Raw genomic sequence first — 27,495 nt, forward strand, 5'->3', positions numbered from 1 at the left:
CTACCTTCCCCGAGCCGCTTTATCTGGGGCGGGGCGGAGTCCGCCTGCCGGGGGCGGGGCTCGCGCCCACACGGCTCTGGGGCCCGCGCGGGGCATGCTGGAACTCATAGTCACCCTCGGGGGCGGGGACAGTGCCCTGAGCGCGCGCTGCTTGAAAGACCCGGGCGGCCGCCACGCGCCGCAGCTGGAGCGGAGCGGAGCGGAGCGGGTGGTGGCGGTGGCCGGCGTGCAGGCCTTCTTTCCTCTCCTTGCCAGGTACGGGCGCACGCCGTTCCGCGGCGGTTGGCCGGCGATCGCGGTGGTTGAGTCTCAGCCTCGTTCCGGGACTGTGGCGGCCCGCACCGAGGCACAGGCGCTGCTGGCGCCATGACTGGAGAGCTGTCTTAACCCCTGTCGCCGCTGAGAGGGTACTGTTCCCCGTGTCCGTACGCATGTGCCACTGGAGGGCAGACCGTGAAGGGCGGCGCGGGAAGCATCGCTGAGATTCCTCCGGCCCCTGGCTGAAGCGTGGCGGGGGGGGGGGGGGGCGGCTGTGTGTGGAGCCCCTTGTACCCTCTCCTTACCCCGGCGTGGGAACGCCTGCACAGGTCCTACTGGCCCATAGCTGCTTGCGTGCCTGCCGGCACTGGGCAGCCCCATCCCCACCCTGGCTTAAACATTGTGCACCTCTTCGGGCGGCGGAAAGGAGCTTCGGCTGGTCAGGGTGTATGGTGGCACTTCGAGGAGCTCCTTGTGTCTCTGGTACAGTCCCGTGCCCAGTCTGCAACCTGTGCTGACTTTCCTTGTGCAAAGATCGAGGCTCGAGCCTTACGCTCACGCTTCTCGTTTTCCCGGCTGCAGTTTAAGCAACAACATGGGGATTCAGGGCCTGCTTCAATTTATCAAAGAAGCTGCTGAGCCCAGCCACGTGAAGAAATACAAAGGGCAGACAGTAGCTGTGGACACCTACTGTTGGCTGCACAAAGGCGCTTATGCTTGTGCTGAAAAGCTGGCCCGAGGAGAGCCAACGGATGTGTAAGTTAGTTTGCGTTTCGGTCTCACCTCTTTTGCCCGTTAAAGTTTTGTTAGCTTCGCATTTATGAATTAAAAGTTAAGTTTAAGCAGTTTCACCTATTACTGTTGCTTCCGAATTGTACTTTTAGAAAATGGAAATGTTGACTATAAGTAAATAGCTTTCCAAAAATAAATATTGGTGTATATATTGGAGGGTGGGGGGAAATCTGACATATTTTCTCTGAAAACACCAGCAATTAAGTGAGTTCCAGCATGCCTCACTTTCAGTGTAATTCAGTTTCTCAGGTGAAATTCTGTAGATGCAATTCATTGAGCCATAGAATGCGTTGGACTGGAAGAGGCCCTCGAAGGTCATCTCGCCCAACCCCCTGCAGGGTGCAGGGACATCTTTAAGCAAATCAGGTTGCTCAGGGCCCCATCAAGTCTGACCTTGAATGTCTCCAGGAATCGAGCCTCAGACTTATTTCTGTGAAGCCTGTTCCAGTATTTCACTACCCTCATTGTGAGGAACTTACTTTTTATGACTAACCTAAAGCTATCCTGCTCTAGATGAAAACTATTTTCCCTTGTCCTGTTGCTACATGCAATTCTAAACAGTCCTTCCCCCACCTTCCTTCCACCGATATTGAAATGTACATATAAGGTTTCCCTGGAGCCTTCTCTAGGCTGAACAACCCCAGCTCTCCCAGCCTGTCTTTGTGAGAGAGGTGCTTCAGCCCTCTCATCATCTTTGTGGCCCTCATCTGGACCTGCTCCAGTAGGTCAATGTCCTTCCTGTGTTTAGAACACCAGATCTGGACAATACTCCAAGTGAGGTTTTGACAGAGCAGAGTGGCAGAATCGACTCCCTTTATCTGCTAGCCATGCTTCTTTTGATGGAGTGCAGCATATGATTTGCCTTCTGGGTTGCAAGTGCACGTTGCTGGCTCATATCCAGCTTTTTGTCCACTAATACCCTCAAGTCCTTTTTGGTAGTGCTTCTCTTAATTTCATCGTCTCCCAGGCTGTATTGAAAATGAGGATTGTCCAGACTCAGGTGCAGGACCTGGCACTTTGCCTTTTTGCTCCTTATGAGGGTCTCCTGAGTTCACTTCTCTAGCATGTCTAGATCCCTCTGGATGACATCCCATCCCTTAGTCTTGTCAATTGCACTATGCATCTTGTTATCACCAGCAAACTTTCTGAGGGTGCGTTCAATCTCGCGGTCTGTATCATTGATGAAGATATTGAACAGCACTGGTCCCAGTACAGACCCCTGAGTGACACCACTTGTCTTCATCTGGATACAGGGCTGTGTCAAAGGCTTTACAGAAGTCCAGAAAGATGACAACCATTGCCCTTCCTTTGTCCACTGATGTAGTCACTCCACTGCAGGAAGCCACTGTGTTGATGAGGCAGGGTTTGACATTGATGAAGCCATGCTAGCTGTCTCAAATCACCTTTGTGCCCTTCATGTGCTTTAGCATGGAATCCTAGAAATGTTAGGGTTAGAAGAGACCTCAAGGATCATCTACTTCCAAACCCTCTGCCATGGGCAGGGACACCTCTTACTAGATCAGGTTGCTCACAGCCCCATCTAGACTGGCCTTAAAAACCTGTAGGGATGAGTCTTCTGCCACCTCCCCGGGCAACCTGTTCCAGTGTCTCACTACCTTCATGGTGAAGAACTTCTTCCTAACATCCAATCTGAATCTACCCATTTCTAGTTTTGTTCCATTCCCCCTAGTCCTATCATTACCTGACACTGTAAAAAGTCCCTCACCAGCTTCCTTGTAGGCCCCCTTAAGATATTGGAAGGCCACAATAAGGTTTCCTTGAAGCCTTGTCTTCTCCAGACTGAATAGTCCTAAGTCAGTATGTCCTCAAGAGAGGTGCTCCAGCCCTCTAATCATTCTCGTGGCCCTTCTCTGGACATGTTTCAGCACATCCAGGTCCTTCTTGTAATAGGGGCTCCAGAATTGGATGCAGTACTCCAGGTGGGGTTTCACCAGAGCAGAGTAGAGGCGGACCTTTGAGAAGGAGACCTTCCTCAAAGATCTCCCCAGGCACATAAGTGAGGTTGGTAATTTCCAGGGTCCTGTTTTCTATCTTTTTAAACATTGGGTATGATATTTCCCTTCTTGCAGTCACTGGACATGTCACCTCTTCATCTGTTTAAAATTATGTATTATTTTCAGGAACCTTATTTGTATGAAGTGATAGTGTGTAAATAGTGCTGTGACAAATGTAGCAATTCTGAGGAATTCTGATAGATGTGTTGTGCTCTGAATAAGATGCAAGTTTTATTGCTTAACACAATATATTTTTATTAAGAGTAGCTTTCAGAATTAAACATGGGGTTTGTACATGTTTACATTTCTGAGGAAGGAAATGAACAGAATTTGTCATATATCAAGTTCAGTTTTGGAGCTTAGATTAGATTTGCATAAATTATTTCCCATCTCTGGAAAACTGTTGAGATCTTGTTTTAGATTAATATCCATTTAAAACTATGTTCAATCTTTATCTTTTCAGAAGTAAAGCTATTAAATATGTGATTGGAGGCAAGAAAAAGTTGATCACTTACAAATGGGTTCAAATCCTTAACACTTGTTTCTGTTGGTATTAAGAACTAGAATTTAATCCAATTCCACTTTGAAGGTAGTGGAGATCCCTTAGACCCCTGAGAATAGGGTACACTTCATCTGAGAAAGAAATTGGCAAAAGAAACAATAGTCAGAGGAAACTTTGGAATGGTTGAATTTAGCTGCATGGATATTCTATGATCAAATCTTGTTTCCATGCACCAATGATTGCTGATCTTGGATTGACACTCTAGTGTACAGTTTTGTGCTTTAAAATTCATCTGAATTGTGGTGCTGTGAAACAATAGTAGTATTCACTCCATTCATTCAAAAAATTAGTTATTTTTTAGGTTATGTTTTGCAGTTTCTTCTGTGCTCTTACCCTTAGACTCCAAAGCCCCGCTCTCCCTCCCCTTCCTGCCCCCTGCTGGAAATCTTGCTCTTGCTGTTTTAAACAGCGTCCTTAAAATAAAAAGAATGCATAAACTTGATTTTGTTTTTTTTCTGTTAAGTATTGTTGTAAATGCACTTACAGCAGCTATTAGAATTTAGTTCTGTGTACTTTCAGTCCATAGCAAGTATCCTCCATCTGGAGTGAAGAGTGAATAGTTTCACAATGGTTTAATGCCCCATCACTCCTCCAACTTTGCAAAAATGCATTTAGTCTGCCTTACACAAACCTTCCAGTAGTGTTCTGGGCTTGTCTTCATCCTGTTTCCCTGGCCGTTATGAACCGGGTTGCCAAAATTAAAAAGATGATACATTTTTAACTTGTAACATTTTTGGCAGTGTCGAATTCTAATGTAGCAAAACAAATAGAATTGAATTTGGATTCTTATTTTGTGTAGAAGTAGAGAGCACTGTCAGTCTAGTTCTGAGCTGGAAGTGGAGTTCTCTTCTTCAAAAGAGCATTCAGGTGTTCTCATTGTTTTGATGATGTTGGGGAAATATGTGGCCTGTTAAGGTCCGCAAACAATAGTCCTAAATTTACAGTTCTTGTTTTCTGCAAACAGCAAATATGCAATAGACTTGTGCCTAACAATAAAGAATATCTCCTTTTCTTACTTTTATTATTGTCAATGCAGTTATGTAGCTTTCTGTATGAGACTTGTTGATATGCTCCTCTCATTTGGAATTAAACCAATTTTGGTGTTTGATGGATGCACCCTACCTTCTAAGAAGGAAGTGGAAAAGGCCCGACGAGAGTAAGTACTGAACTGTATTGGCTTGCAAGCAAAACAGTATGTTTCACGTTATGATTAATTTTCCAAGTTGAAAAACCTCAAGCTTCAGCTTGGAAGTAATCTTTGGTAAACTTTCTTGCAATGCAGCGTTATTTCATTTACTTTAAATATTTAAATCATCCAAATTTCTTCTTAGAGGTTTTGTTCCAAAAATTGCAATGTACTTTAGAAATGAAAACACTTTTATAGAGGAAGGAAGTAATTCTCTGAGCATTAGTTCCTGTAATATATTAAAGGCTATTCAGTTCACCCAACTTTGTGACCTTTGGACAAAAATAATTCTTTCCAGTATGCTTTTAGTTAAAAATAACACCACCCTCTTCCTATTTCTCTACAAATAATAAAATAAACTTATTTCAGGTTTGGATTCAGGTCCCTATATAATGAGCTTTCTCACTGAAGCAGTGAGAATTTTTCACTAGTGCATAAATTCTCATGGAACATGTGGCTCCTTCATCATGGGGTGACTAATTTCTGATATTTGAAACAAAGTAAATTATGCCTTCTGCCCTCTAAACCAATAGGTATCTAATATCAGATACTCCCAAATTCCATTAAATCTATTTTACTGCAGCCTGAGCATGGGTGCATCGCATTTACACTACTGCTTTCAATTCCTGAGTTGTTACTCTTTTCTGAGAAACCATTATAAATTTTAACATCCCAATCTAATCATCATTGTCAGTATTATCACAGTATCACCAAGGTTGGAAGAGACCTCAAAGATCGAGTCCAACCTGTCACCACAGACCTCATGACTAGACCATGGCACTGAGTGCCACATGCAATCCCCTCTTGAACACTTCCAGGGATGGTGACTCCACCACCTCCCTGGGCAGCCCATTCCAATGACGAATGACTCGCTCGGTGAAGAACTTTCTCCTCACATTGAGCCTAAACTTCCCCTGGGTGCAGCTTGAGACTGTGTCCTCTTGTTCTGGTGCTGGTTGCTAGAGAGAAGAGACCAACCCCTTCCTGGCTACAACCACCTTTCAGGTAGTTGTAGAGAGCAATGAGGTCACCCCTGAGCCTCCTCTTCTCTAGGCTAAACAATCCCAGCTCCCTCAGCCTCTCCTTATAGGGCTTGTGTTCAAGGCCTCTCACCAGCCTTCTTGCCCTTCTCTGGACGCATTCAAGTGTCTTGATTTCCTTCCTAAACTGAGGGGCCCAGAACTGGACACAGTGCTCAAGGTGCAGCCTAACCAATGCAGAGTACAGGGGCACAATGACTTCCCTGCTCCTGCTGGCCACAGTATTCCTAATGCAGGCCAGGATGCTATTGGCCCTCTTGGCCACCTGGGCACACTGCTGGCTCATATTCAGGCAGCTGTCAATCAGCACCCCCAGGTCCCTCTCTGTTTGGGAGCTCTCCAGCCACTCCGACCCCAGACTGTAGCTCTGCATGGGGTTGCTGTGGCCAAAGTGCAGCACCTGGCACTTGGATTTGTTGAATGCCATCCCGTTGGTCTCTGTCCAGTTGGTTGAGGTCCCTCTGCAGAGCCTTTCTACCCTCTAACTGACCAACATCTGCTCCCATCTCAATCCCCTCATCCAGATCATCAATGAAGATATTAAAGAGGATGTGGCCCAGTACTGATCCCTGGGGGACGCCACTGGTGACTGGCCTCCAGCTGGATGTGGCACCATTCACCAGCATAATGGCTTGGTCATTCTTGTATTTTAAAAAATTAGGCAGTTAAACAGATTTGGAAAGTGTTCATCTGCAGAATAATTCTCCCCCCCCCCCCCAATCTGTCATAGTCCTTTTCACTACTTGTTCTTTTAAGTGAAAAATAGTTAGAGATTGTTGGATATGTTTCTTTCTCTTTCAGGAAGCGTCAAGCCAGCCTTCTGAAGGGGAAACAGTTGTTACAGGAAGGGAAACTGTCAGAAGCTAGGGAATGTTTTGGGCGCAGTGTAAATGTTACCCACGTTATGGCTCGTGAAGTTATTAAAGTAAGTTGTCAATGATATTGATACTGGCAGATTGGGAAAACCAAATCTATACAGTAAATAGCATGTCTTGCTCTGCATTTGTATGGCTACATTACTAACCCTTCTGGGTAGGTGAGAGAAATATAATCCCCTCATAAGTTTCTAGTTGTCCTGCACACATTGGATTTCTAGGCACAATTAATAAACTTCAACTTGGAGTTTATTATTGCCCAGTTGTGTAAATAATGCTACTGTGTCAACTGAAATACTGCTACAAACTAGCTTTTAATACAATTTTACTTCTGCTGCACAAAACCTAAACACTACTTTTAAATTTTGGGTTTTTTTGGTTGCCTTAGTAAATTCCTGAGGATAGACTACATGAAACATTTTGGCTGCTTAAAAAACATTTCTAGGAGCTTTTTACTACAACTGCTAGAATATTCTACTACTAGAACCATTATTGAAGTAGTATTACCTAAGTCTAGTACTGTTTCCCTTTGTCCAAAATAGAACTTGCATGAGTTTGAAGCTGGCACCTGTGGTCAGATGCTGGGAGCTCAGTGTTACAGGCCAACACAGAAAAGGTTGTATCTGTAAACTAGTCTTGATCAAATACTTGATATTTGATTATTTTTTAATACTTTTTTTTTTTTAATATGAAATATTGGGCTCTAATGGAAGGGATGGCTGTGAGATTTTAAAAAATCACTTTTTTTTTTTTTAAATTAGTAGAGATTCTTATGTTCATGGATGTCTTAATGTAATTACTGAAAATTGATGCCAAGTACTTGTATGCTTCCTATTTATGTACAGGCTGCACGAGCCCGGGGAGTTGACTGTATTGTTGCTCCTTATGAAGCTGATGCTCAGCTGGCTTATCTTAACAAGACTGGTATGGTTCAAGCTATAATTACAGAAGACTCTGATCTTTTAGCTTTTGGATGTAAAAAGGTATGGAAGATAATACTGATAGCCTTTACCTCTCACTGATATTCAGCAACTACAAACTCTGCTTTTATGTTTGATGTACGTATTTACTCTTCTACGGTAAAAGGAGGAAACAGAAGATATGACAGTAGCACTCAATATTTGTTTCCAGCAAGTGGAACAAACTTAACTTATTTGGGTATAAATTATTTTTTTAATTTTCCAGGTGTTTCTGAAAATTGACAAATTTGGAAATGGATTAGAGATAGATCAAGCCCGACTAGGGAACTGCAAGCAGCTTGGAAATGTATTTACAGAAGAGAAATTCCGCTATATGTGTATTCTTTCTGGTTGTGACTACCTCTCATCAATTCATGGAATTGGGTTAGTTAAAGCATGCAAGTTACTGAAATTAGCCAGCAATCCAGATATTATAAAGGTAAACTTGGTTTTGTTTTATTTGTTGGCTTGTTGGGGACCTGTATAGTATATAGGAAATGAATGCTGAATTGAAACTAGGAGAGGTTTTTGAGCTCCTCCATTTTGAGGAGAATGCGAAAAGAATTGTTTTTCTCCTGTGCTTTAGAAAGATACTGAGCTAAACTTACTCAGGTGTTGAAGCTGTTATAAATTTTATTAAATGCACCAAAGTAAAGTAAGAATTGTTCTAATTCTTAAGGGGGATATTATATTTGAGTAGTGACTTACTTTTTTGTAAGGCTTTGGTTTTTTTTTTTTAAACCTCATTACCTGTTCTTTGTTCTGCTTTTGCAGATTAGTTATTACAGAAGAAAAGTTTGGTATGGTGTAAAACAAAATAAGATGAGGTATATTTCTCATCTGATGTGTGAGAAAAGAACAAATATAGTATTAGAAAATGCAGAGGCTAAGATAGCGAATAACTTCTGTGTAGATAGTAAGGGAGAAGATGATATTTTAGAGTTAATAAGAAAAATACCTTGTGTGGCTGTCCTGGAGGCAGGTAGATCCAATTCAGCAAAGGTTTTAAATATCCAGTCTAATTAACTTACTGTGTTGTTTTCTTTCTTAAGTTACTCATACTTTAATGTGTGGTGGTGTTGTTTTTGCTAGGTTTTGTGGTTGGTTGTTGTTTTTCCCCCTCATACTGTACACAAAGAACTATGATTTTTTTTAGTTTGAAAATATTTTGTAAAGCAGACAAAGCAACTGGTTTGGTTGGCTTTCATGGAAGTGAAAAGAGAACTTTGAGCTTTCTCTGTATGAACCATGATCTTCTTCAATGTACCTTTTTTGAGCAAAATGTCAAGATTTAATAATTTGAAATAGTTTGCACTTAATAATTTTTCGTAATTCACCACTGCTGTTTTCTAGTAGTGTTGGGAAGTCATGAGTGACTTGAAAGAAAAAAAAGTGGTCTGACTGTTCCAACTCTTGTTAATGAGATGAGTACATTTCCTTGTATTTAGAATGTATGGCTGTAACACAGCTGGTATTTTATTTGGAAAGGAGAAGCTCCTGCCTCTAGCAGTATGATAAACTTGATTTTCAAAAGAGCGCAGTCTGGGTTTTGTGATAATGGAAAATGAATTACTAGAAACCTCTTCTAGAGTGGTGCATTAGAAATATATAAAAGCAGCTACCAGATTAATAAGCACTCCTTTTTGATGATTAATGGAGGGGGAAGAGGAAATCTAAGTGTTTGTTTACTATCCTAAGAAGTATTGATGAAGTGTTTTGATTATTGGATGCACATTAGGTTTAAGTAATATACCATAAGGAGGTGCTCTGTATTTATTGGACAAAAAGTATTTATAATGAGTTGGATTATGCTATTTATGTTATTGTAAACAATTTGAGAGTGGGAAAATAATGTATACAACTTCTGTTTTCCTTCCCCTCTTAAAGCCAAATCTGCTTGTTGTAACAAGATACCCATTCTATGTTTCGTTACAAGCAGAGATACATAATAACTGGAATGTATTTAACCTGGGTAGCCTGTTTAAATTAAGCATTTAAGCATTTTTAAACTATTTTTTAACAGGTTATTAAGAAAATGGGGCAATACTTGAAGATGAATATAACCGTACCAGAAGAATACATACAAGGTTTTACACGAGCCAATAATACGTTCCTTTATCAGTTAGTTTTTGACCCTGTCAACAGAAAATTAGTTCCTCTGAATCCATATGGGGATGATATTGATCCAGAAACACTAAATTATGCAGGACGGTATCCTTTGTGGTGAAACAGCAGTGTCATACTTTTTCATTTGTGATATGTTTAGCATTTTCCTTGCATCTCTGCAGTTCACTAAACCCTCACTTTACTGCAGTCTTAGAAAGTGTTTCTTCCTTTTTTTTCTTCCTTCTTTTCTCTTTTGCTCTGCTTTTAGTTAATTTTTGAAGTGCAGGGGGCAACTGAGTGACCTATCAGTGACATATTAATTGGGGCAAAATCTACTGATTTGTCTTTCATTGTAGAGAACAACTTGCTAAATACAGGTTATATTTAAACTGTTGTAATTGTTTTATGGCTATTATTAATTTCTATCCGTGTTAAATGTGTAATTTCTGCTTGTTTAATTCTTGTAGTTTGTGTCATTCCCTATCTAAGCATTTCCTGTCCTCTTCCCATAGAACCAGTAGTATTTTGCCACACTCATGTATCATAATTTCATCACAGAAGATTAGGAAAATGTAAAAAGAGGGAGCTGTTGAAGTAGTTACTAGCTTTGTATGTTCTCAAAGCCACCTAGTCTATGCTATTCTCCTTCATAATTTCTGGAAATATGTTAACTTTCTAAGTGATGACTTTTGTGATTTGCCAAGCACTGCAGTTATATTATAATTGCTCTTGCTTCAGATTGAGCTATGCTGTTGGTTAATATTCTAGCAGTGCTTTCTAGGACAAAGAAAGGCTAATAGCTAGTCTAAATTCCATGCCATATTTATTGAAATTTAATGTAATATGTGGATATTTTCCTTTAATATAATGATAACAGACATTTTGGGGATAGTGCTGCTTTTCAAATTGCTGTTGGCAACATTGATATTGATACAATGGAACAAATTGACAATTATAACCCTGACACTGCACAGGTAAGATCTTTGTTTTAAAGTTACATGTTGAGAATTTGACATGGGTCTGAATATTCATAGGAAAATATGATTGAATGTTTTGTGCAACTGACTTACCAGGTAAAGCTATTCTGCTGTTGCAGAAACTGTATGCTCCCACACATTTCTCATTCTTTGTACTGGTAAAGATCGTACTTTTCATGACATCTAACTTCAGTGCTTGTTTTCCTTTTAGACTTATGAAATAAGTCCTTAATCCTGTTGACAGAAATAAATGATTCAGAAAGCTCTCAAGGAGATTTCATCTGCATATATAATTCTGAGGAAAGTGTTTTCCCAGGTTAGGTTTTCTGGACAGAAATAAAATTGAGACAAGCAGTTAGTCACTTGTGCCATACTGTCATGGCAGCACAAAAAGAATTAGTATCAAAAGTAGGAGACATGTGGGAACAAAAAAAGAAAATACTTCAGTAGAGTATGTCACTAATTGTACAGATGTGGTGGTGTTTGTGAGAATTGTGAAAAATACAGTGGTCCTAATCCAGACGGTTCCACTGTGGTGAGCTAAAATACAAACTGACAGACCAGTCTGTGAGGAGAGACCATGGCTGCAACACGGGCCAAGTGACCCCTCTCTGCAGAGCTGGTGGCTATTTCTTAAGGTGTTTGTGGATTGTACAGTTCCACATTCCCACAGCCTATCCCTGTAAAGCCCACCATTTTATCTTTATTTTAACAGGTTCTTTTCTCCCAGTTGTCTTTCCTAGCCACTTCAAGGATGCAGCACTTCGTTATCTTTTATTCCCATCCTTTCTTGCATGGTTCAGGGTAAAACATGTCTTGCCCCACACAGACATGAAGGCCGTCTAAACATCCTGTTAGCTAATCCCTGGGTTCCCACATACAAATATCAAAATGACTTTGTATGCTAACTCAGCAAGTTGTATGTAGAAGGCAAAATTATAAGTCTTGTTTTAATTTTTTTTCTTTTTTTTTCCCCCCTGTAGCCTGTGCAGCAGAGAAGTTGTGGCTGGAATGACAGACATGCTAATCATGCAAATAGCATTTGGAGCAGAGACTACAAGCCTGGCCTTAATGCAAATATTGTTCCTCATAAAATGCATTTGACAGAGAAACCAACAACCAAAGGCATGGAGAAGATAATTAGTATTAAAGGGCTAAAAGTTTCCGGCAAAGAACTCTTGGAAAAAAGGCCAAGAAGTGGTATGTTTTTATTATAATAAGTATATGACTAACAATAGAATGCTGTGGAGAAAGAAAGAATTTTATCTTAGACTTGATGGCACAAGATTTTTAGAGGCCTAACTCTGTCTATATTCTGTTTTCAAAAAGCTGTGAGACTGATGAGCCATAATAATGCCTATGTAACGATTAAGGGTGGTGGCAAGCTTTAAGTAGCACTTGATTATAACTTTCTTTAATTTGCTATAAAACTTTTTTTGTTTCAATTTTAGGTTTTCATGTTTAATACCATTTGGGTTATTTTTTTGTTTGTTTTAATTTTCATATTATAATAGTTTTTGAAGAAATGAGAATAACTTATTTTTCCTAGGGTTTTTACTTGGCCAGACAGGAAATTGAAAGAATGTTTTCTGTACTCTTCTAACACCCTAGTGTCTGTATCCCCTTGTCAAGGGTATTCTGTACTCCAGTGTTTTTACTTCCTCTAGTAAATCTGTGCCATCTTGACATCTTTACCATCTAACCTATACCTGCTGAAACCAGCTGTGGGTTTATAATAGAAGGAGCACTTCTTTGATCCAGTTGTGCTTTATCTGATATGTTGTTTTCCTGTGCTGTCTTTGCTTTTGCGTTGCTACTAGGTCTCCTTTTTTGATCTTGTTACTCCTGATATCTTTGTAATCCCTGGTGTATCAAAATTTGTAGTTTAGTGACTTGCCTTTAAGTTAACTTCAGTTTTGCTTTCAAAGTGTTGTAGTAGACCCCAAACCTTCCAAACAAATAACGAAATAAAACTACACAACAAAAACAAACCAACCAAACTTCATCTGTTCTGTCTTCACTCCATCTACCTTTCCATAGAAAGTTACTTTTAAGTCTATGTACTGGAAAATAACTGTGTAAAAGACTTCTAAACTGCAATGTGAAGCATGTTCCTACCAGACCTTACTAACAGTTAAGCTGCACCAGGGGAGGTTTAGGCTGGAGGTTAGGAAGAAGTTCTACACAGAGAGAGTGATTGCCCATTGGAATAGGCTGCCTGGGGAGGTGGTGGGGTCGCCATCATTACAGGTGTTCAGGAGGAGACTTGATAGGGTGCTTGGTTACATGGGTTAGTTGATTAGGTGGGGTGGATGATAGGTTGGACGTGGTGATCTTGAAGGTCTCTTCCAACCTGGTTTATTCTATTCTAAGTCTGTAAATACATAGTGCTTAATTCTCTCATACCTGGTTAATTCTAGAACATGATTTTTACAGTGATGCTTAAATTGTTTTTAGATATTGAAGAAATCTCAGATGGAGATCTGTTGACCCAATATTCATTTTCAAAAACAAAAAAGTTCAAGGAGAGTGTTCATGATAATCAGGTACAAAAGAGTGTCTCTGCAATACAAAGCCTTGATTCTTCTGGGAATTCTGTCATCCAAGAAAGCTCTGACTCCTGTCCCAGCATTAGAAATAAATTTGCTACCTTTCTACAAAGGAAGAACAAAGAGAAGGATGCTGTAATTGTTCCAGGAACAAAAAGCAGGTAGGCATGCAACACATGTTTCAGTAAGTATCAAGATAATATTTGCAGTCACTGTTGCTGAAGTAACCCAAATATTGAAAATGAGAAAAATGCTGCCTCACTTTTTTGTTTTTTTTTTTTATGCAACTGTATTCGTGCACGTGTAGCCCTGAGCTGGCATGAAGAACTCTTTGTACTAGGTATGTCACCTGTGTGAGACAAATAAATGAAAGGCTGTTCACTGCAGTCTAGTCTCTGGGTATCAAAATTAATTAGGAATTGGGTTTTCTCTGGGTGAAGGTCATATGACATATCTCAAAAAATAAAATAGCTGCTTTGTGACAAATATTGAAGTGAGTGAATATAGTGACATGTTGACAGGGTAAGTTTCACTTTTGTTTTTGTTTTGACTTTACTGAATCATAAATACCTGTTCTGATCCCATGCCATTCAGTCAGTGCTCCTGATCTCTGCACCAGCATTTTGAGAAGAGGGACTTTGGGTTTGTTAGGTTTTAAATTGGCTATGTGTTAGGGGTGGTTTGGTCCCATTTGACCACAGCTACTTGAATTGGTTTCACAAAACATTATCATAATTATGTCTCTTAATGTGTGTATTTCCTCTTAAATATCTTGTATATTTTTGAGCAATGTAATTTTACAGTATAGTCTTAATACTGATGTGCTTTACTGATGTGCTCTCCTAAACTGAAAGTTTTTATTATGTTGTATCAAAAATTAAGAGGTGTCAATGATTGTAACTTTCTTAAAACAGTGCTCAGTTTCTTATAAAGCTCTTACTTGTACTTACTCTTAGGAGCTGCTTCTATAGCATGGGAAAGAACTATATATTTGCTATATACTATATTATTACTATATATATTAGATATAGACCAATTGTATCATGGGCTGCATTAAAAGAAGCATGACCATCAGGTTGAGGGAGGTGATTCTACTCTAGCCTGCACTGATGAGACTTCACCTAGAGTACTATGTGCAACTCTGGAGTCCTCAGCACAATAAAGATGTGAACCTTTTGAAGTGGGTCTAGAGGAGGGCCACAGATATGATCAGGGGGATGGAACACCTCTCCTGTGAAGAAAGGTTGAGAGAATTGGGGTTGTTCAGCCTGGGGAAGCAAGGGCTCTGGGAAGACTTTATTGTGGCATTTCAATCCTTAAAGGATTCCTGAAAGAAAGATGGGGACAGACTTTTTAGCAAGGCTTGTTGCAACAGGATAAGGGGTAATTAAATTAAAAGGGGAGATTTGTAGTAGATATAAGGAAGACTATTTTTTTTTTTATGAGGATGGTGAAATGCCTCAGGTTGCCCACAGAGTGGATCCCATTCCTGGAAACATTCACAGTCGGGTTGGATGGGGCTCTGAGCAACCTGATACAGTTAAAGATGTCCTTGCTTACTGCAGGGAGATTGTACTGACCCAAACCATTGTATGAGTCTATAGTTATGTTCCAGTCTCCTTAATGAGAGGTACTGAAGTGTTTCTCTGCTGTTTGGCTTTATGATTGTTGAATATATTCTTTGTAGCATTCCTAGATGTTTCTCTTTTTCAGATGAAGAACCTTGTTACAGTTTCAGTCAATGAATGACATGTTTTACAGATACCTTCTCCCCCCGCTTCTCTTTTTTACTGTTGGCTGTTAAATATCTCCCTGGGGGGACTAAGAAAATTTTCCCAATGTCAAAACAATTTGTGTCTGTAAGTGCACTCCAAAAATAAAATTGATGGATAGAAACAATTACTGGATTGTGGAGGTGTCATATTCATTTGCCTTCACCTCTTTTTAATTTTCTTTTTTTTTTTCCTAGGTTTTTCTGCAACGATACAGTGTTTGACAATAGAGCAAAGAAAGATGACAGTGATCTGACTCAAGATGCTGAGCAGGTTTGCCAGGAACAAAAAGTAAAAGATGTAACAGAAGATGCTTCTCACTTTTCAGAAACTGAAAAATCAACAAGTGCGACCTTTACACCTCCTGGAGAAATGCAGAAAAACTGCTTCCAATGGTTTAGCAGCTTCACAAGTAAACCGGGAAATCCGTGCCTGTCTCGTACTGTATTTTCACAGCAGTTTCACCAACAGAGCAGCAATTGCATTGCATACCAGGAAGATCAGGTTAATGGGGTACAGACAGAGAGTGAAGTGGTGTGTGGTGAAATGGAGGAAGAATCCTCCTCCCTAACAGAACTGGAACAGTTATCAGAGTCTCAAAAGTCTTGTGAGCTGCCAGAACACAATTTGGAGTCTTCAGAAATAGAAGAAGTGTCTAAATACAACTCCTATGCACAAGTAAGAAAATTAGACATTGTTTCAACATTTGCTATCACTTTAAATCATAAAAAGAATTAGTCTACAAAGTCTTCTCCTAGATGATACCCTGCAGACAGCTTGTGCTAACAAACTTCGTCAATGTTTTACATAGTTGTGTCGAAGGGGTTGATTTACTACATGAAATCAAGTTTGTTCTTTGGCTTTCGTCTGTCTGGTCTTTCCATTGCTGTCCCTACAGTGATTAAAAAAAAAACCCTATGTAGTTTAGCATTTTGCCTTGGCTTTTGTTACTCTGAAAAAGGCCTTTCAGAGAGTGTATGTCACCATAGTGTGGCTTGCTGACAAAAACCCCAAGTTTTTGTATAAGTTGTTAGCTTTGCACATGGGGGAGGGCAAAACAAACAGGCCTGTCCCCCGGCCCGAAATCCCCAGTCCACAGAACAAAACCAAAACAGAAACACTCCACCAAACCAGAACAACACCACCACCCTGCTTTAAATGCAAATGAATTTATGAATTTTCTCTTGATGAAGGAATCTGACTCCAGTTCAAAAGTGGCTGATGACCAAGAGACTCGATCTCCAGTATTATCTGCTATTCAATTTGACAGAAAAAACACAATCATAAAGACCAAGGTAAGGATTCTCTTAAATTTATTATGAGCACTACTAAGCTCCACAAATCAGTTTGTGCTTTCTACTAGTTCATTCCAGAAATCTTAATGAAACAATCTTTAAGCAATGCTTGTGTTGGCACGAGAAAACTGTGTTCTGGTTCATCTATATCAGATTTAAGATGAAATATAACCAGTCCACCAATGACTGATATCATAGCTGCAACTTTGTTTGAGGATTTTGAGCACTTTTCCTTAGCTTGGCATCTTATTTTATACCAAAAAACCCACTTCTTAATTTTCCTTAGGTATGCTAAATGCATAGGTTTTATGATACAAATTGCAGTCGTGTTCATAATTCAGATACAGTCACAAGATACAGCCTTGTTTCATTGCTTGTCTTGATACATCTACCAGTTTAGCATTCTTTCCTCTTTAACTAGGAAAGGTATGTTAAAATTTAAAATTCTAACATCTGGAAAGGCTTTAGTCAACCATTCTTGTTTAATTGTTTTAGTTAAAATCCGTGTTAGCCACTAATGAATCTTTATGGAAGGACAATCAATTTTCCTTCAGAGCAAGCATTTCAGTTGTTTCAGTATGAGTTGAGCACTCATAATTTCACTGCTATGTGATTTGTTGGGTATCTAAGAACAAACTTATGTCCCTTATCTTTGATATTTTCATAATATAACTAACGTTGGAAGAGACCTCAAGGATCAATGAGTCCAGCCTATCAACACAGACCTCATGACTAGACCACGGCACCAAGTGCCACGTCCAATCCCCTCTTGAACGCCTCCAGGGACGGTGACTCCACCACCTCCCTGGGCAGTCCATTCCAATGACGAATGACTCGCTCGGTGAAGAACTTTCTCCTCACCTCGAGTCCAAACCTCCCCTGGCGCACCTTGAGACTGTGTCCCCTTGTTCTGGTACTGGTTGCCTGGGAGAAGAGAGCAACCCCTTCCTGGCTACAACCACCTTTCAGCAATGAGGTCACCCCTGAGCCTCCTCTTCTCCAGGCTAAACAATCCCAGCTCCCTCAGTCTCTCCTCATAGGGCTTGTGCTCAAGGCCTCTCACCAGCCTTGTTGCCCTTCTCTGGACACGCTCAAGTGTTTCGATGTCCTTCTTAAACTGAGGGGCCCAGAACTGGACACAGTACTCAAGGTGCAGCCTAACCAATGCAGAGTACAGGGGCACAATGATTTCCCTGCTCCTGCTGGCCACACTACTTCTGATGCAGGCCAGGATGCTATTGGCCTTCTTGGCCACCTGGGCACACTGCTGGCTCATATTCAGGCAGCTGTCGATCAGTACCCCCAGGTCCCTCTCTGTTTGGGAGCTCTCCAGCCACTCCGACCCCAGCCTATAGCTCTGCATGGGATTGCCGTGGCCAAATTTTAGAGAACTTTACTCATTTGTCTAGTTTATAAAACCTGTAAGACCTGAACAGCTAAAAGTGCTTTAAATCCTTAGGCATTGCCATTAAAATTGGCCAAAAGATTCATAAATCAAAGGAAGACAGTTTCAGCTTCTTACTGTTGGCTTTCTTGTAGATAAGACTCAAAATCACAAGCTTCTCTGCTGAACAAGAATATTGTGTGTATTTTGCATAATAGTGACATCTTGTGGTTGTTAGTAACCTATGTGGTGAATTGGAATTTTATTCTGGACCACCTGATTACCAAAATTAATGCTTTCTAAATAAATTAACATTCTACCCCCTTCTCAATAAGACAGAGCAATTAAATGAAGCTATACTGGAATTCAAAATTGTACTGCTTTGGTTTTAAGAATGTATTATATTTTGCTTCATGTTTTACTCACTTTAAAGCTGTACTGGGAGAATGAATCTACTAAATATTGGGGAATGTGCAGTATGGAAGTACTGACATAATATAAGTATCATATATAAACAAATTTTCGGAATGCTTGATGCTTTTCAGACAATAGGAATCTGCTGAAAAATCCATGAGAACAGTATTTAAGGCAAGTGGCTAATAGGAGTTTTTTTCCTTAATTATTTCCTTGGCCATGCATTTGTTCTGCTTCTTTTATATTCTGGTAATAATACTTACAATGAGTTGGACCATAAAACTCACCTGGCTGAAAACTGACTTTATACAACCAAAAAGTCAATCATTGGAACTCATGCCCACCTGGACTGTCGGTCAATCACTTAAAACAAATTATTCTGATTTTGGTGAACTGAATAACATAGCTGACCTGTAGAGTAATTTAGTAACTGGAGGAGGTGATCTGGGGAATTGGTTCCAATCCAAACTAAAGTGACTATCTAGTCAATTCTAATATCAAAACTAATAGAAGCTTTTCTCTAACAGATCCCTGTCAGATAATGAGCTCTCTAGGATCTTGTAGGTTTTTCTTCTGTGATGGAGTAGGATAGGATAAACCATGTTGGAAGAGACCTTTGAGGTCATCGAATCCAACCTATCATCCAACACTATTTAATCGACTAAACCATGGCACTGAGCACCTCATCCAGTGTCTTCCTAAACACCTCCAGTGATGGTGACTCCACCGTCTCCCTGGGCAGCCCATTCCAATGGCCAATCACTCTTTCTATGAAAAATTTCTTCCTAATATCCTGCCTAAACCTCCCCTCATGCAGCTTGAGACTGTGTCTTCTTGTTCTGGTTCCTGACAGAAGGGAAAAGAGCTATCTGGTTTTAAGTTTCTTAGTGGGTATTCATTATGCAGCTTTGCCTACTTCTGTATTAATTTTAACTGATGTAACTCAGTTCTACAAAGAAATGTAGGACTATGAGCAACTTCTTGTCTGTTGAAGAATGTCTGAGATTGTAGACAGGTGAATGTTGGTCTCTTCTCCCAGGCAGCCAGCACCAGAACAAGAGGACACAGTCTCAGGCTGTGCCAGGGGAGGTTTAGGCTGGAGGTTAGGAAGAAGTTCTACACAGAGAGAGTGATTGCCTATTGGAATGGGCTGCCCAGGGAGGTGGTGTCGTCACCATCATTGGAGGTGTTCAGGAAGAGACTTGATAGGGTGCTTGGTTGCATGAGTTAGTTGATTAGGTGGGTTGGATTAGTTGATAGGTTGGACACGATGATCTTGAAGGTCTCTTCCAACCTGGTTTATTCTATTCTACAGGAATTCTGGAATTTTATTTTTATTATTCATAATATCCTTTCTTTTTTTAGCCTACATTTTAAACTTTATGGGTTTTTTATCAATTTTATTTTGAATTCTAAGATGGACTTAGTCTATTCACGTAGAAACAATACTGTTTCAATAAAACTAGTGTGTGCAGTGGGTGGATGAAAAAATGAAATGTTGTTTTGGAAGGAACTGACATGTGAGGAGCTATCAGACAGTGAGCCTGATAATGACTCCAGAAAAATTACATCAATAGAAGAGATAATGTTTAGGGATGAGAATGTGAAATATGATATCACACCTAATTATACTAATTGTGTCATGTCAGAATGAGTTTAATTTACTTATAAGTATGTAAATGTGAAAAAACACATTTGGTGCTTGGAAACTGAGAAGTGAATTGTGAATGAGGTGCACAGGGGTTTTGTTTTGTTTTGTTTTTTTAATGGGGGGTGGTGAATATGTAAAAGAGATTATATAATGAAGGAATGTATTTTTCTTCTAACTGATGTTTTCAAATATCAATTAGAAGGGCGGTTGTTGTAGGGTAAACATTGTCATAGAATCATCCAGGTTAGAAGGGACCTCTGAAGACCATATAGTCCAATGCTCCTGCAGTGAGCAGGGATATCCCAAACTAGATCAGATTGCCCAGAGCCTTATCAAGTTTCACCTTGAATATCTCCAGGGATGGGGCCTGAACCATCTCTCTGGGCAACCTGTTCCAGTGCTCAACCACCCTCATTGTACAGAACTTTTTTCCTAACATCCAGTCTGAATGTACTCTTCTCCAGTTGAAAACCATTGCCCCTTGTGTTATCACTGCAGGCCTTTGTCCGGCTCCCTATCCACCAGCACCCCCAAGTCCTTTTCCTCAGGGCTGCTTTCTATCACCTCCTCCTCAAGCCTGTATTGATAGTGAGGATTGTTCTGACTCAAGTGCAGGACCCTGCATTTGGCTTTGTTGATCCTCATGAGATTCTCCTTGTTCCACCTCTCCAGCCTTTCTAGGTCCTTCTGTCCCTCTGGCTTATCCACAGCACCAGTCAGCTTGGTGTCTTCTGCAAACTTGCTGATGGTGCACTTGATCCCACTGTCTATCATTGATTAAAAATATTAAACAGCGCAGGTCTGAGTACAGACTCCTGAGGGACACCACTTGTCACTGCTCTCCATCCAGACTTTGAGCCGTTGGTCACAGAGGGTGGTGGTGTTCATCCAGCCACTTTCTTATCCACTGAACAGTTTACTCATCAAAGCCATATCTCTCCATCTTGGAGAGTAGAATCTTTGGGAGACCATGTCAAAGGCCTTACAGAACTCCAGATTGGTCAGGCAGGATTTGCCCCTGGTAAAGCCATGCTGGCTGTCTTGAATCAAATCCCTGTTCTCCATGCTGATCCCTTCTCCCAATTAACTAGTGATAGGACAAGAGGGAATGGCATCTAGCTGTACCAGGCTGGACATTAGAAAATAAATTTCACTGAAAAATTTGTCAGGCATTGGAACAGGCTCCCCAGGGAGGTGGTCGAGTCACCATCCCTGGATGTGTTTAAAAGCTGCGTAGATGCGATGCTTGGGAATATGGCTTAGTGGTGGACTCAGAGTAAAATTAATGGGTGGACTCAATGATTTTGAAGGTCTTTTCCAACCTAAATGATTCTATCGTTCTCTGAAACTTAAGACTAGTTGCATTTGAAATATATATTTTGGCCAAGCACTGCTGTTTTGAGTTCCAGGTATAGAAACTGGATAAAATGGTACAACTAGAGTTCTAGTGATCCTCAGGATAAACTGATACCTGTACTCTGCTTAGGTTTCATGAAAAATGGAGCCATAGATATCGCATAGTGATATCAAAGTGTGGCTTCTCTAAAAGTTATAAAGTTGTTATTGAATAGCTTTTGTGGTGCTCTCATGTAAGCAGATGAGGAAAAAAAATATTGAATAGACTTTAAAAACTGCATTCAAAAGAACTGTTTGCAACCTCTTAGAACACAAAGACCTGTGAAAACTGGTTTGCCAGTTCTTACAGCTGCTTTGTGTCTAATGAGTTTAAGAAGCCATTTTCAGATTGTAGAAGCTGTCTGAATATCTTCTTGTGGCAATTCAGACTATACTATATTATCTCAACACAATGGAAAATTCTTTTATTTTTTATTGTAAGCTTTGAATATTATAAGCATAATATCTGTTGCTTGCACATTGTGGTTTTTAACCATTCATGCTCTACTATTAAAATCTCACAGGTTCCTGGTTTACATAAATCCAGTTATACACGGTCACCTAGTGTAACAAAGCTGAAACCATTGATACCAGCTAAAGTAAGTGGACTAAGCAGGAAACAGTCACTTGCGCAGAAGAGAAATCACTGTGATGCTGAAAATCAGATGGGACTGCAAACCACCATTAGTGATCTCCGGAAAAACTTCCAGTTTAGAAGGTAGGCTGCTGTCAGTGCTTTCATTAGAACTCTTCATACTCTTTTCGAAGAAACAATTTTCAAAACAGACTTTCCACATCTTCACACAATTCAGTAAAGATAACAGCTTAAGATAGACATTTTCTACATGCAATTTTGAACTTCTTAATCTTGATACAACTGAACTTGTTGTAAGTATCCTCTCCTAATTACTTTTTTCATTCTAACCATGAAAAACTCTTAGCTAAAATTCATTTATTGAAGTCGTGCATTTAGTTTAACATAGTTTACATGAAAATTATTACCATTTGACCTCAAATAATAAAGGATGTTCCTTAGTCTAAGTCCAAAAGCTGCATAAAAGTTACCAAAAGTGAATACAAGATTGTTACCATCCAAGTGCCTCCCACGTTTTCAGATGGCTGATTGTCAAAACTGTTCTGCTTTCAAGATGATGGTGAATTGAAGGAATATTCCTTTTACCTGAGGTCTCTGATTGAAAAAGATGTTTTTATGCATTATAAATGCTGTTTTCCCTTGTGCTTGTTTGAAGTTTCTGCAAATATCTTCAAGGTTTGAACTTGAGGGAATATGATTATTTAAAAAAGAAAAAAACAAACCAAAACCCCCAACACAAATCAAACAAAACCAACCAAACAGAAAACCCCAGCACTTAAAAAAAAAAGCAGCCAAGCAACTGGAAAAAACCTCCCCCCCAAAAAAACCAAAACAAACCTTATACTGTTCCTATAGGCTCAGGTAGAAATTCCTGGTGGCAAAGCTTTCCCAGATTGAAATAGTCTCAACTTTGAATAAATAATTTTTACTTTAATCAGAAACAAATTGAGATTAGGACAGTAGGTATTATTTTTCCACTAAATAAAAATGGGAGTCAGCATAGGTTAACTCAGGTAAATATATTTTAGTAACTTAGGGCTTTGTGGTAAGCTATTATAAACATACAACTGATTTCTGTTGCAAACATATTACCCACAGTATTAATATTTTTAGAAATCTTTTTGTTATCTTTCTGATGCAGGTTAAGAATGAGTTTCAAAGAAGTGTTTGTGCATATATTGCTTTATGCCTTATTAGGAATGTCTGACCAGGGTCCTAAACAGGGATAAAATTCATATAGTTTGATTTATCAGTATACAGGCAAATAGGATGGTGAGCCTAGAAGGCATGCCATTCCTTTTCTCTGCTAATGTTCACAAGACTTGGCCCCTAACATATTTTTATCTGTCAAGTTTTGGCTAGTCTGTAACTTCTGAGTGTACAGTGAGGGTATATCTTTTTCTATATATAACTTATTTCTATGTAAATAAGGTATTTCTCTTTTAGGTTCTAGGGGATTCTTTTCTTAATTTATTTCCCCAAAAGGTTTTCCTCACTGCCAGGACTTGCTTAGCTCTGAGTTATTCTGGTTTTGTTTTGTAATTTAAAATAGTTCTGAATTAGCCTTATGCCTTAAGAATTTTGTTGTCTAATGGCAAATAAATCATGTGGGACATTAATTTGTTCTGCCATCATGTCAAGACTTGTAGTAGATACAGGAAGCTACAGTTATTTATTTCACAAGACTTAAAGAAAGCGCGTACTACCCAACATAGGATGGGGTACATACTGTCTCCTTAAGAGACTCAGTTCTTTTGAATATTCCCGTGTTATGAAATTAGAGGCTCAAAGGAGGCCAAGATATCAACAGCTAGACTATTTATTACACAAATAAAGTGGATGGTTTAGAAGGGGAGAAAGAGAAAATAGAGAGGGAGAGAGAGACAAGAGGAAAGGAATTATATTACCGCACCCCTCACCCCCCAAGACAGTTTGAGTCTGTAGAGGAAGGGTGCTGTAGCTTTAGCTGTAGAAGAGATGTTGTCCTCTGAGCAGCCTCTTCATGAGTTGCAGCAGGCGGAACTTAGGACATGGAGAGAAGGTTTCTCTTGGTTACATGGTGATGTCTCTGTCCTGGTATTCTCTCCATTTTTCTTCAGAGCACCATTGCCCCGGTTGTTTCCTTCTTTCGTGTTTTCCTTCTCAGCAGCATTGTCCAGGTCTTTTCCTTCTGTGTTTTCTTTCTCCTGTGTTTTCATTCTCCTGAGCTAGTAGTTGCTCAGATCTTTTAAGCAGTTTTTAGGTGTATATATATTCCAGAGAGTTTCAATAAGCCTCTGCCCATTTCCAGGACAGCAGCAGTCTTGTGAGCCATCGTTATCTATGCACCTTCCTGAGAGTTGTATCCAGTGGCTCTGCCCAATACACATCAGCTATTGTCTGGGCAAGCAGCAAAGGTGATTTTATCTTTGAGTCATATCAAGAGATATGTCTCTCTCACACATACAGTCTTTCAGACAATAGCTGATAGGTGTTACTCTGTTGCAGGATAACTGAAACTGTTGAAATAACTTTCAGTGAACTTGTTTAGTTTTAGTGATATTGCAATGAAAAGTTTCTATCACAGATTTTTTTTTGTTTGGGGTTGTTGAGAGATGTTTTAACCTGTATGATATTATAGGCCTATGCTTAGAAACATAAAATAGCATAACTTTCTTGGGTTTTGTTTTGTCTTTTCTTTTTGTGTGCAGAGAGTGTGAAAAACTTCCTTCCTGTAAAAAGCCAGATCCGTTGTCTCCAATCAAAGATAATATACAGCTCACTCCAGAAACAGAAGAAAAAAATTTTAATCATCTGGAACATAGTGATGTTCAGAGAGCCATATTCCAATGAGCTGTATACATGCACAATATGACGAGTTTTTAATCATTGCCAAAATTTTTCTTCTGGATATTTCATCAATATAGAGGAGATGCTTTGAAAACCAACTATATATTTTTGTCTGACCAGTGATTTGTCATCTTTTTTTTATAAAGGTGAAAGTTGAAAGACACAGTTCTAAGATGACTGAAATAAACCCCTTCAGATTCCTGTGTTCTTATTCAAAGTCCTTTGGTAAATTTCTTTCCAAGGTTTTCAGCTGCATGTGGTCATTTTATATCTCAGCTGTGTCCTAGGCTTGAACCACGAGCTGCTCCAGGCAACAGGACAGAAAGGTATTTTACCCCTAAGGGAGTGAAATAAAAACACTTGCCCAGAACGGGAAGTTAAATTTGAATGCTATTTACAAACATATACAGACATACAACAGGTGTTCAGGGGTAAAGGAATTAAGCCCAGTTCTCCGCTTGGGCATCACTAAGTCAAAATCTTCCCCTTTTCCCCCTGCCCAGCTCAGCTTCAGCTGGCCCTGGTAAAACTGCCACACCCTGCCCCCCCCCCCCCCCCGCCCCGGGCCAAAATTGCATAGCAAGAAATTATCCAAGGCTGCAGAAGGCCTTAGCAAGCCCACGCTCCCCCACAAAGCACAAGAGATAAGCCATTGCGTTGGGAAGCAGAGAGAAGGGAGAAAAGAGAACAGACTGTGAACTGCCTTTATATAGGGAGGTGCAGCGTGATGGGAATGAAATAACCAAGATTACACTTCCCTGTGTCCACCTCCTTGTACTCTCTGGTACTTCTGGAGGTATTTTTCCTCTATGACGGAACACTCAGTCTTTAACCTATGCCAACCTGCAATCCAAGTTGCCAGCAACAGCTATGGCTTTGCCTTTGCACAATACCAGCAGAACAAGTTTGTGTCTCTTTTTTTAATAGTTGATAATTTATTTGGGCCTCTTCTTTACTCTTGAGCCTAATTAGCTCCAAAGTAGGAGTAAAACTGCTCTTCAGTACTCCAAACAACCTTCACTATACTTACAGCACTCTGATAAGTATTTTTTCCCCTGTAAGGTAAGACCTGTTCTCTCAACAAGTAGGTTTGAGTTTGATGCAGTCATGCTATTGATGGGAGAAACTTGGGGACTGCAGAAAGAAAAATAGAATAATCTCCAAAGAAATACGATGTGTTCCTCTGCTTTGCCTGCTTTTTCCACAATGGCAGTCCCAGCAACAGACACAAAGTAGCAGTTCTCAGAACCAAGGCATACAAAAGATCATTGTCCTTGAAGCTTCAGTCTTCAACAGCTGATTAACAAAAGGGAAACAATTCAGTCCTTGCTTTGGATGACTGAATTATCATGAAATAACATAATGAGCATTCAGATTTCTACTTTTAAAAATCAAAATTTGAATCAATGTAAAGATAGTGTCTAAGTTTTATTCCTTTGTTGTTTTAAGGAAAGATTGTACCTCTGCAGCAGATGAAAGTAGAAAAGACTGGCTTAATCTATGAAATGTATCCTTTCCATTCCTGAGATGAATACTTACCCTCCATCTCTGAGCTTTTTGCAAAAATGTAAAGTTTGAAGTTGACCTATGAGAGGCAAGGCTGTGGGTGATTTGTTTGGGTTTTGTTTTTTGTTGGATTGCAATTACAAAAACAAAGAACTTTTTTTTTTCTTTTTTTTTCTCTAAGAGAAATTGCATCTATGAAGCCAGGTGACCAGCTGCATTAATTTACAAAGATGCTGCTTACAAGAGTAGGTTATGTGTATGTTTGTGGGAGCAGACCTCTTGTTTCTCCATGTTAATGGGATGGGCTATAAGGAATTGAGCTAGTGATGCAGGCTTCCACTCACTAGAAAATCCTCACTGTTGAAAAGCAGGGCTTTTGACATTCATTTTAAATTAGAAATATCTCTTCATATAATGTGATGCAAGGTTCTGTAGTTTACAAATCCTGCTTTAGCTCATTTATCCACAATACCATCACTTGTTTTACTGTAGCCTCTCTGAAGAGAGAATAGAGGAAATAAAGTAAAATATTATGCAAACATCCATATTGCCACTGTTTTGTCACCAATAGGTGTCCTTGGCTTTTTTCTGTATATTCCTTTATTAACAGGAGATTAAAAATATAATTGAAAGGGCCTTATTTGTAAAGCATTGGGCAAGGGATAGCTGGATGGAATGCTGTAAAAGCACTTGTTGATTTTATTACATTGTGTGGTCTTGAAGTAGATTTCTTTAGTTCTGTATAATTTCTGGTTTGTGCTTTGGAGGTCTTAAGTTCTGGCTTAATATTATAGAGGATTCTTCTCAGAAAGCATCTAATACAGTAGAGGCCTCTGTTACATGCAAGCAAGTAATAATGTTTTATAGTTTAGATTGGGTTTCTTGGCTTGGTATTTGTTTTATGTAAGATACGAAGATGTACATACAAATGACTTTGTGCAAGACTAATCCTGAGTTAAAATTTGAGTCTGAACAGGGTAATATTCCACAGTAAAAAATATTCAGTATCAAAATAGGAGACATGTTTATGGGTTATGATGGTGTAGGGGAAAATAAAATAAAATGTGCTCAGATGACAAGAAAAAGGAAAACCTCAGAGACAAGGATGGTTTTTTTAGAAAGCATTTTAATATTGGAGGATGTGAAGGTGGTTGCAGAACAAGACACTGCTAAACTTTTGTAAACAGAAGGAATTGTGGGTGATGTGATGGAGGCTGTCTTGGGCACAACAATCACAAAGATCTCAATTGTTGAAGTAAAAAGCGGAGTCAGCAAACTGCCAGTTTGGACTTCCAGTGTGCAGACTTTGACCTGTTTGGTTGACAGAGTCACTTA

At 39.7% G+C, this 27,495-nt stretch overlaps 1 protein-coding gene across 2 annotated transcripts; it reads left to right on the forward strand.

Moving 5' to 3' along the window:
• The first annotated feature begins 217 nt into the window (after window positions 1–217).
• Window positions 218–26,813, forward strand: EXO1 (exonuclease 1). Of its 2 annotated transcripts, none has more exons than XM_068155357.1 (14): window positions 218–255; window positions 841–1,014; window positions 4,664–4,783; window positions 6,655–6,778; window positions 7,574–7,711; window positions 7,914–8,126; window positions 9,711–9,898; window positions 10,671–10,767; window positions 11,754–11,970; window positions 13,228–13,480; window positions 15,289–15,769; window positions 16,285–16,386; window positions 21,755–21,948; window positions 24,516–26,813. In XM_068155357.1, exons 2-14 carry the CDS (start codon window positions 854–856, stop codon window positions 24,655–24,657), a joined length of 2,430 nt encoding a protein of 809 aa, XP_068011458.1. In that variant the 5' UTR covers window positions 218–255; window positions 841–853; the 3' UTR covers window positions 24,658–26,813. The 2 variants fall into 2 exon arrangements, with proteins under 2 accessions (XP_068011458.1, XP_068011460.1); XM_068155359.1 differs by lacking the exon at window positions 218–255 and adding an exon at window positions 543–741.
• Window positions 26,814–27,495: the final 682 nt, after the last annotated feature.

Source organism: Melanerpes formicivorus, unplaced genomic scaffold (assembly GCF_026170545.1).
Source record: "Melanerpes formicivorus ecotype bairdi unplaced genomic scaffold, bMelFor1.0.p_v2 SCAF_2, whole genome shotgun sequence".
Classification (NCBI taxonomy): domain Eukaryota; kingdom Metazoa; phylum Chordata; class Aves; order Piciformes; family Picidae; genus Melanerpes; species Melanerpes formicivorus.

Excerpts from the sequence above, each read along its gene's own strand:
- EXO1 (XM_068155357.1), top strand. The coding sequence starts at position 854 with ATGGGGATTCAGGGCCTGCTTCAATTTATCAAAGAAGCTGCTGAGCCC. Across the intron at positions 6,779-7,573 it reads TGGCTCGTGAAGTTATTAAA|GCTGCACGAGCCCGGGGAGT; the intron begins GTAAGTTGTCAA and ends ATTTATGTACAG. Across the intron at positions 13,481-15,288 it reads GTTCCAGGAACAAAAAGCAG|GTTTTTCTGCAACGATACAG; the intron begins GTAGGCATGCAA and ends TTTTTTTCCTAG.